The 11049-nt window shown below is 31.9% G+C and overlaps 1 protein-coding gene across 1 annotated transcript in view; it reads right to left on the bottom strand.

Annotated features, from left to right (window-relative positions):
- Positions 1-1721: 1721 nt before the first annotated feature.
- Positions 1722-11049, bottom strand: part of LOC137932384 (protein eva-1-like) — a 35556-nt gene continuing 26228 nt past the window's right edge. The window contains exons 3-9 of the mRNA XM_068775989.1: positions 9197-9414; positions 7494-7632; positions 6432-6581; positions 5410-5553; positions 4328-4420; positions 2830-2991; positions 1722-2441 (exon numbers count right to left, since the gene is read on the bottom strand). Of these exons, the coding sequence (XP_068632090.1) occupies positions 1924-2441; positions 2830-2991; positions 4328-4420; positions 5410-5553; positions 6432-6581; positions 7494-7632; positions 9197-9414 (1424 nt within the window). The 3' untranslated portion in view covers positions 1722-1923. The remainder of the gene's footprint in view (positions 2442-2829; positions 2992-4327; positions 4421-5409; positions 5554-6431; positions 6582-7493; positions 7633-9196; positions 9415-11049) is intronic.

Raw genomic sequence — 11049 nt, 5'->3', positions numbered from 1 at the left:
ACGACTTCAACAAGGTTGTTCATCGATATTAAGGGTGGATGTTCTGCACTGTGTTTGCCGGTTTATATTTTCCATTCTATAACCTGAACGACATAGCAACTGTCCGTTCAAAGAGCTATGATGCTGTCATTAAAATAAATTATCATACAGATAAAATTATAGCTAGATAAAAATAAAGACAATGTTTAAAAAGTAACATCATTTGCTGTAAGTGCCAGTTACCTTCACTATTTACCATGCATTTGAACTACACATTATAAAATTAGGAATAAAATCAAATTATATTATGATTTGACACTCTCAATTTAAGTTGTGGGAGTGTAAACCTTTGATGTGTAAGAATATTATATAGTGATTGTCTTTGCCTCGTAGACAGATAAGTTTTGTGTTTCTATATTTGAATGTTATTGAAAATGATTAGTTTTTTTTTTATATGCTTATTCAGTTTGTTACTATTATTAGAATATTTCTTTAGAAGTGAATAAGAGCTTCATCTCATTCTAAATTCAAATTTTAAAACATTTTTAACTTTACATTGAGGATAAAACAACACGTGACTGGTCGAAATCGATCAAAATCAACAAAATATATAAATGCTCAACGGAAAAAGTACATATCGATTACTACCTTACTTTATAGCTACTAAAACAAAATATTTGTTATGAATTCATTATTTAAATAAAATTATATTTACTAATTTATAAGATTTGAGGATCTTTATTTTATCGGCTGTGATATACATATCACTAAATTAATTGCTTTTTACTTTCTGATATAAATTTCATTGTAAAAATGAAATATTTTTTTTTGGTTCTTAAGTATGACAAAAATAAATGTGTATTTTTATATATTAGAATAGTATGTACTTATTTTTATGATATGCATATTGTAAGTAATCTGTAACATGTATGTAACATAATGCACCCATTTCCAACACCTATTATTTGTTGATCGCCCGCTCCTTTTTACTTAACAACCAAGTCTATTCAATTGTTGCCTGGAAGAAATGACCGTCTGTGATGAGACCGCCCATTGTACTTAATTTTTAATATATTTCTTCGGATTTATATATACGTCTTATGTACCATAAAGAGTAAATAAATACTGAATATTTAAAAATTCGATTAAGGTTTTCATGACTAAAATAAAACTTGTAATAAATTTACGTTTATTAATATTTTACATAAAATTTATAATTTGAAGACTTTGATCAGTTAAAATGATATTTTAATGATTGTAACAGATTATTATTATTGATTGTAATAAATTTACTTGACGGTAATAGAATTTTATGTTACAATAACGAAAAGCATTACATTTATTTTTCAAACCCTCGATATGTTAAAACATAGAATACTTTTAGAAGAAATCCTCTTAGAATTTAACAATAAGAAACGATTGCTATCGATCCATAAATATAAAACATACATAGATAATTTAATTAAACTGTATTTGATCTGAGTAAAATACGAGACAGACCTTATTTAACATTTAAATGTTATACTTATTCTATTTTTATATAAAAGTGACCTAGTTATCATTAATGTCAAACTGATTATACAATAAAATATAATTTTGAACTTAAATAAGTCCCTGAAAATATTCCATGTTACAATTAATACGACCGATTAATGATTCAAAATATTAATTTTTGTTTATATAAATGTTTTGGTGTCATACAATTTGATACATAAAATACTCAACTAAATCATGACCTGTTATGTACATGTGTATATGTAAAATATCGAATGAAATGCAAAAAAAACATTAAGGTGTTTAAATAGGTAGTACTATCATAGTATAGTTCGAATTAATATCACAGTTTCTGTATTAAAATTAGGACATCGTAAAGTCTATCACTACACAATTTAACTAGAAACAGTAGGTTCTTGTTATATCCGAACACTGATTGGGGTCTTGTTGTCACCCAAAATAGTACTGGGCATTTGAATAACGATACATGCTTCTTGTATTTGGGTCTGTTTCGGTTTGCATTTGCACTCTAGGCAACGTCTTGACCGCTACACCACGACCTAATGTTCCATGATGAACCGTCCGAAGAGGCATGTCTATTGGATATTCAGCTACTTGTCCATATATGTTACTGCTTACATGCGGGTAAGTGTTAGGAACTGGACGTCCAACGTATCGATTAATTTTAGGACTTATTGTCATATTAGCAAGTTGCATTTCTTGTTTGAGTCCACAATCTACAGTATCAACTGGACCTGAGAGACTCGTGATATTAATATCATTATCAACCTCTGATATGCTGTCATTAAAACCGTTGGGTATATCTGTAGTAGCCGAGACGTCTGGTCCTTTTGGTTGTTCTGTGTTACCTTTATTCATTAAACATTTTACTGTAGTCACTATTATACAAACCACAATAATCACCGCTATTGCAGCAATTACGTAGACGTAGGTCACGTCGAATTGATCTGCATAACAAAGAAAAGTTATTATCGAAAACCATAAGTTCAATAAGTAAAATCTAGGCATGTATGGATATTAAAAATTTTGATAATTTTGTTCATTGTTTTATCAGGATTAATAGCCAAGCCCAGAAAGGTTAGTTTTTAGTTTAACATGTGTGAGCTAGAGGGCTAACTTGAAAATGTCAGTCCGTTTGATTACTTATTTAACTATTTTGGAAGACCGCCAAGCTTTTAGGTTACATGTTAGTTACTGTGTTAGTTAGCTAGTGAGTTACTGTGTTCTGTTGCCTTTAAGAGGTGAAATCGGGTAGGGATGTCGCTAGAAATGCGTGTCGAGATTTTTCTTCTTGGTTGCTAGACAAAGTCGAAAGACAGTTCCAAAGTTTCTTACCATCGCTTGAAAAATGATGTCTTGGTGACGTTGGAGAAGATTCTTGGTGGGTATTGGTTACGTTACTAGGTGCAGTCAGTGATGGTTTTTGTGAAGGCACTGCGGCAACGGCAGGCGCTGGAGGAATTGCCGGTTCTCCCCACCAACGATCACTGGATTCATCTATTAATGCGAACATTAATGTCACTTTATAAATAATTCTCATTACGAAAATTTATGTTTGAAAACCTTGGGAGAGTTTTCAAAAAGTAAATCAAAATAATTCTTAACTTAAGCCATGACATTCGCATCGGATAGAAAAAGATAAATGTGAAGTGCGATCAATGTAAACAGCTGAAGATATGAAATGTGAAATATAAAATAAATGAAAGATATTAAAGCAGACGCGTTTTTAATGGTTATTATAAATTGTATTTGTTTTGAAGAAATCAGTATGAAATATTCATCAAGTTAATTACAGTGATACTATCATTGTAAAAAGTATTGCACGGCGAAATGCACACTATACATCACGTAAGTGGAATGCAAATTGGGTCATGCGCAGTCAACTTTACTCAGCACTCTGTTTCAGTTGACACAGATTTATGAACGTGTGTAACTAATAATTCCCACTTTAGTTCTTCTATTATACCCGCAAAGCCTTCAATGGCATATTTCAATAATATGTACGGACCTAACTACCTTACGACTGGCTTAAAATATAAATATATGTATTGAAAATTATTACAAACTTTTTTAATAAATTAACAATCTTTCATTATCAACATATATCTCTCTGTTTTCACTGCGCTTATTTACTGATGCCAAAAAACAGTACGTAAGCAGGACTCTATAGTTAGAAAAACATGCCGGGTCCAACATAGCATGTTAGGTCCCAAGTTGACGAACGCAAGCTACACGATGCTCTTTTATATTTCAAAAGCCTACGTGGCATTGCATTGTTCTAGTTTGGGCGTTTTATATGAAAGGCTCGTTTTTCTCGTCATTTATGGCTTACGAAAACAGAAATGTAAAAACAAAATTATGAAATAAAAAGAATCTTTACTTCTCGTTTATTTTAAACACAAAAACATGTTTTTGTATTTATGTTACATTGAATTAGATTTTATGTAATAAAAGCTGTCAGTCGCTTTGCATGGACCGTACGGCCTGTTATGTAATTTTAAAACATCAATTCTTGGTAATTTTTAACATACCAAAAACATTCTGACTATTTTATATCTATAATAGATTTGGATTGAAAATATTTATTTTTGTAATGACCAATCTCTCATCCTAGCTTGAGAGTAGAATATCGTAAAATGCTTTCTTACCTGATCTCTTCTCAACGGAAGAAATATTCATACTAAATTTCAAGTCTCTATACCTTACAGTTCCAGAAATATCGTAATAAGTCATTGTTCATATACACTACCATCTTTTGGTTACTGTTATAAATCTGCGTTCATTTAAAAACAACATGTATACGATGTTAATAATAATTTACATAAAAACTTACCAACATCCTCATTTTCAGTATCAGATACATCGTAGGCTACCTCATCTTCTTCTGGTGCACTTTCATAGCGTTCTTTGAGGACTGTGCGTGGCACTAGAAGTTTAATTAGGCATGAACGTTCTGTTTTAAAATATTTTTTTATCTGTCTATTCAATAAAACACCAGAAAATGATGAAAAGAATAAACATCTTTTAGAAACTGTTGTTGATATTGAAATGATATATTATTACACTTATTTATTAATTCACTTTACTTCCTACTTTCTAATAATTATATTGATCACTTGAGTAGGTTATAAGAACGCTGCTATGCTCTTCTATAATTATTTCGGTCAACTAAAAATACCGCAGCGAGATCACAAAGGTCTTAAATACAGAGGTTAAAGCGTTTCCATGCTTTATTGTCATGCTTTTCTGTCGCAAAAAACTTACTTTAGTAAGATTTTCCACTAGTTTTTGTTTGATGTACCTATAAAATTTTTACTGATATTTTTGTGACATTACAAAGGAGTTGATTATAAATTGTACATAGCTGCCAACAAAGTAGTTACTGATTTTATGTAGTTTAGGAAAGTTTAAACATACTTTTATACTTCACTTATTTTATATATACTATAATGTAGAAGATGTCTTGTGATTGTGTGATCGTCACAATGGTACTCAACAGTATGACCTAAAGACATTTTGTGCGCTGTATCAAATCTACACGCTTCATGTTAAACTACGCGTAGATCTTAAGTAAAATCTAATCTAGTACTACCTACACTAGTTATGATTTTTTTTTTCTCATTCGTAAATAAAATATATAAATAGTCGAGATTTTAAGTTTCACAATGGCGTTATGAGGTTTATAGATATATTTTTGTAAATATTCTTGTATTATATGGATAATTATTTTTAAAAATTACTCACGCATTCTATTCGGTGTATCATGTTATTAGATGACTCATGATGATGATCGTTTAAATAAAATAATATCATAAATTTTGTTCAATTAAGTTATTGTTAATTGCAGATTGTTGTTATAAACATCTAAGTTATTTTAAAAAATGATCTATCATTATTGTAACATTTTTAACTTACCGCAAGTGTAAACTACTTTCAGATAAGTCCTGCTTCCGATTCGACATGGCTTCCCAAACATTTTACTGTCAGCTGCTAGCACGCATCGCCTTTTTCCATGACATTCTCGCATTGAAGTTTCTGTTGCGTATGGCTCCAAGCACGCTTAGGTAATAAAAATATAAACATATAAAATTTTCGACCATAGATAAAAAATATATTTGAGTTTATAAATATTAATAATACAACAATTCTTTCCCACAAATACGTCGTTATTGGGATGTAATAATTTTATAAAAGGTAGTTTTGTTTTTCTTAAAGGGCAACACTACTTGACCCCGTCACTCTTTTGTAATAACTTCCAGAAAAAGGATTATGTGGTGGGGTTGAAATAGCATTTTGATTACTGAGTCGGGAGCTCGGTCACTCGTTCGATAACCATCGAAGTGAAAAGTTGTCTAGTAGAAACTATTGCAGTTGGCCTATAAGAGTATTAAAAGTTTTTCTAATAGGGATATATATTTTTTTCTTGCCTAATATCTCTCAGTAATTGTTGACTGAAGTGTTTTCACTCTGGACCTCATCAGTGAGCTGGAAGTAGCTCAATAAATCATGGCATGGGCTGTGCTCATGAAGCTCTATGAGATCGTCTCAGGAATGAAGAAATCCGTAGATGAACGAAAATAGCTAACATAGCTCAGCGATTTGCTAGTTAAAATTGCATGCACACAACGTGTTGAACAGAGCTGATGATTAATGGAGCCTTAAGGTTCTTGAGAGGAGTTCACGGACCAGCAAGTGTAGGACTTTCTCCTACAACGCGGTCAGACAGCCTTTGTATATTGATGGGAAGACACGGATCGGATGAAGATTGAAAATCTATGGGGGAGGCCTATTTCCAGCAGTGGATGTCTTACGGTTGAATTTATGATGATGATAAAAATATATTCTAGTTACCCTGTTGATTTTTTACAACCGCGTAAAAATCAAGTAGGAATATATTATAAATGAAAATAAAGTTAATACGAGTTTTTAATACTCACTTTCTTCCTTCATCCCTCTAGGCTGTGGACATTGTATTGAATCATACTCAGTCCGTCCGTACTGGGCCGAGTATATAGCGACTCTTGAATGAGGATTACAGCTTAAATGCAGCACATCGTTCTCGCAGCCAACTTTACTTCGAAATTCGTCTGTCAATTACGAGAAAGTCTTAAAATTACCCAAAAATTTTGACTTTCATATGAAAAGCTTTTTAAAAGGCTGACGTCGCCTGATCTAATTTATATAATGCTTTTTTTCGTTCCATTTGCCTTAATATATTTCATGAAGTCTGTACATATATGCGTATATGTATGTCGTAAATTTACGTATGTACGTACGGTATAAATGTAAGTAGAAATGTATTAAAGTGCTGCCGAAATCGCTATACCGCGTCTTGGGAGGGCGTAGAGGGGGGAGACTGTTCCAACGCTCGCGGCGATTGCGATTTCCCTCCGCTTCCGCCTCGCTATCTTAAGCGCGGTACATTAGTAGTACAATATTACCATATACGTACACATTTTAATGTATACCTGTATTATAAATAATGTAACATGGGTTGTCAGGTAAAAATGCTCTAAGCGTTTTAAACCCGCCGAAATTTATAGTATTATAATATTAAGCCAGTTAAAAAAATAGATAAAATAGTGTTCATTTATTTAAGCGCCTGTTTCTATTTGTTCACTCATGTATAGTTTTGTAAACTTATTTCTATTTTCTCTGGTTTTACTTAAAAGTAATAAAACTGAAATGTAATTCGTTATAGCATAAACGCTTTTTCTGAAGAAAGAATAACCTGCTTATCCCTCAATCACCTTTTCGCACCTTGAAATAAATATTAGATTACGTAAATATCCTTTACCGTTTAGTATTTGTGAATATGTATGTGCTTGACTAAAAAAGAATGATAATAAAGCAATCATGATAAAGCGAGGTTAATTATAAAAATAAATGCGTTTTTTCATCGTAAATATGAATCTAAATAACGTCATTAAATATAATTTGTTTTACAGTAACTCCTCTAGAACACATAGTAACAATATAAACAATCAAAAGATACTCACAAGGGCGGCATTTATATGCAACCTCGACGAATCTTCTAGAACCGGGACACGGGTCTACTCCGAATGATTTTGGACTGGTATTAAACTTGCACTGACGCTTCTTTTGACAAGCTTCTACAACCGTCTGCAACAATGAGTACTAACATATTTTAGTTAGTATGTCTATTCGCATTTCACAAAAAACAATGTAATTAATTATTTAATATAATAAGTTGTAATGTGTATGTGTGGTATATTATTCATGGGCTTGTAATATAGCAGAAAACTCTCAGCGTATTGTAATCACTCAGATCCAGTGCAAAATTTCAACTCTGTATTACTTCACAATTTGTTTTACAATAATCACATAATGTACGTATTGAGGAGTGGTAGCCCATCGGTAGACGACAGGGACTTATGACTCTACTCAGCGGACTCGATTTTCGGGATATTATCTTATTAAATTCTTACTGTGTGCTTTTATAATATGGGATTATGACTGCCCACAAACAAATTTCCAGAGGATAGACAGCAGCTTCCTCTGAGTACCATAATACCACAATGCGATAGCCAACCCGCCTGCTAATTGTGGCGTTGTGGATGATGGTATATTCCCCCATAGATATCTTTATGGAAGGCCTATGCTTTGTAGTGAGCTTCTATGGGCTAAACCGACAACTGAGTCGCATTAAACAACTCTCATATATCTCTATTATTACTCTATAATTACGAAGTATATATTAGGCTCTATTTCACAAACTTTAATACGTATTGATTAGCAGCAATGGTTGCTAATCACTCTTAAAAATTGATATATATTTTTTTAATTTTGTAGGGTCAGCTTACGGATTTTAATCACACTTAATATATTGACGTAAAACATCCTTCCAAGAGGTGGACAGACGTTCATGTTCAGATCTATGGAAGATGTTGGATGCAGGTCGCTATGAACGATCTTGTTGGAAAACTATGGAAGAAGTCTATATTAAGCAATACGGGTGTATATAATGATGATGATAATGATTTGACATATTTTGTAAATTTTGTTTTCTTAATTATTAAAGGATATATCCTATATCTTAACTACTTTATTTGTGTCGCAAGGAATAATTTTTATAACAAATTAAGATTTTCCATTAAACGTTAAGTCCATTGTAATTTTTTGAATCGACTATAATAAACAATGTCGACAGAGTTTGGTTATTGCAAGGGTCATTTCTAAACAGTTCATTGATTTGATTTAGGTAGTCTAAAAAGCGAAGGACAAGATATATTATTTTTCAGTTAAGTTCTTTTTTACGCCTACATCCTCTACTTTTAATCCACAAAGACCTTAACCGTTTTGTTAAATAAAATATTTCTAGGTTATGTTTTGTATATATAAAACAAAAACATAATTAGAATTGATATTAGTGTATCAATTCTAATTATGTTTTCTTTACCAATCAGCTTACATCTAAACAAATATTATTATTTAGTTTGTATATTATTTTGTTTGTTTGTACGTTCCAAATTCAAGTTTAACAGTAACAATAACAAAGTGATTCTTTTTTGATCTGTTTTTGTGATTTTTTTTCTTCTTTTACTTATTCTACTAATATTCGATAATTGATTGGACATTAAATAACATAATAACAATATCACATCTAAACATTCCGCTTGTCAACTTAAGGATGTTTATGTAAATAGAAAATCTGAGGATTCATTTATTGTTTAACGTTTACCTGCAAAGTACCAGGCCATGTACACGACGTGTCACCAACAACTTCAACAGCAACCGGCTGGTATTCCGCCAGTTCCGGTGAACAGGATGTCTGCGACGCCGATGAACCGTATTGTGCTACTTGAATACTAATTGTAGTCCCACGAGGGCAGATAAGGGTCACCATATCTTCGTCGCAAGCGGCTTTTTGATGGGTACGAAGTGTTCCCAGCAACAGTTCTGTTAACAAAGGTTATTATTAATTAGATAATAATAATAATATCAACAATTAACGTAGTGAGTGCAATCATGTGTCGATAGGCGACAGTAAACAGTAGTCGATAGGAAAGTTGCCTATCATTGTGGCGATTTTCGATTCAGGCCTATGGCTCGCAGTGGACATCTGTCCGCTAACATGATAAAGATGATGAAATGACGCAGCCTATTTTAGTGGTACCAAAAAGCATAGATCACAAATTCAATCCACAGAAGATAGCGCAATTGTTTTAAATTGTGTCATCGCGTTCCACAAACGGTTAATAGGATTATCTTAAGCGAAACGGAATTTTAGGTCAAAAACGCCAATACTAATTCAATATCTAATAATTCACACAGGATTCGTATGATTGACTAGGTTCCGTTACTCTTCTCTGCGTCTCGTGTTTAGTAATGAAAGGCATTGTTTGCTTTGAAAGTTTTCATTTGGTGTTAGCAAATTGGCAGTTTACCCGCTGACATTACCATACATAATCGTATTGTAATTATATTATTTCTCACTTAAATCTACTCCAATTAAATGATTACATTGTAATTATACAATTTGACGTAAACCAATAATGTATACTAAATATTACGAGAAAATAAACGTTTCAGTTGGCGTCAACATTTCCGTGTGACATTTAGAATTAAAAAGTTTATTATCATTCTTTCACTTCATTCAATCAGCTGTTCAAATGTCGATATTCTAGAATGAGAGCGCCTAGCAGTTAACTACTCCGCGTTATTCCAAGACTATCCTCCCCTATCTGCAGTCACGGACACGGATATAGCTAACTACCACTTCCATTTGCAGGTTTTTAGAACTATATAGTTCCCACATCGATCCCACAGAAAAACGTAATAGATCGCACAAGTTGTTGTATTATTTTTTACAAAATAATAAAAATATTATCTATCTTTTACATGTATATTTATATATATGTATATAAATAAATGTACCTTAGTCGGTATGTTGTTTATAGAACCGCAAACTATACATTTGTGCAAGACCACAAAGGTTTCTAAGTTGGTATGATCAATTTTCGACAGATGGCAAACACCGTCATTACAATGAATGAAAAATATTGCCTTGACAGTTCATTTGAATTGAAACGAAAACGACGTGTGAAATACCTTCAAATTTATTTTATTTGGTGGCGTTACAACGCCAACAGGGTACATACAGCTAGCATAAAAATAAGAATCAAAAATATAATCACATATACCAAACTAGTCTATCTTCACGGAAAACTCTGAAATTCATATGAAATAACAAATTTATCAAGATTTTCCTGATACTGAGGAAGTCGATGTCAAATAAAAATGACGATAAGTACGTATTCCATTATATTTCAAATATATCATCGAGAGATCGTTCATTGTATGAATATGATATTACCATGAGTAATATCGTAATACTGAAAGCTAGAAAAGAAAATTCTTTTAATAATTCATATGTGTAATTTGGCGTAGAATAAAACTGTAGTTAAAATTATATAACGTGTTGTTCGGTGTTTAAATAATTATTTTTTGCTAATATGTAAAGCTATTTTATTAGTGAAAGAAAAGGTTTAATTCAAACATAAGTCACCTGAATTTTTATAACGTGAATTAATT

The sequence above is a fragment of the Battus philenor genome, unplaced genomic scaffold (genome assembly GCF_028537555.1).
Source record: "Battus philenor isolate CCGP_79_NKW_IND1 unplaced genomic scaffold, ilBatPhil1.0.hap1 SCAF_9, whole genome shotgun sequence".
In the NCBI taxonomy this organism is placed as follows: Eukaryota; Metazoa; Arthropoda; class Insecta; order Lepidoptera; family Papilionidae; genus Battus; species Battus philenor.
This window is presented reverse-complemented; position numbering and strand designations above follow the sequence as displayed.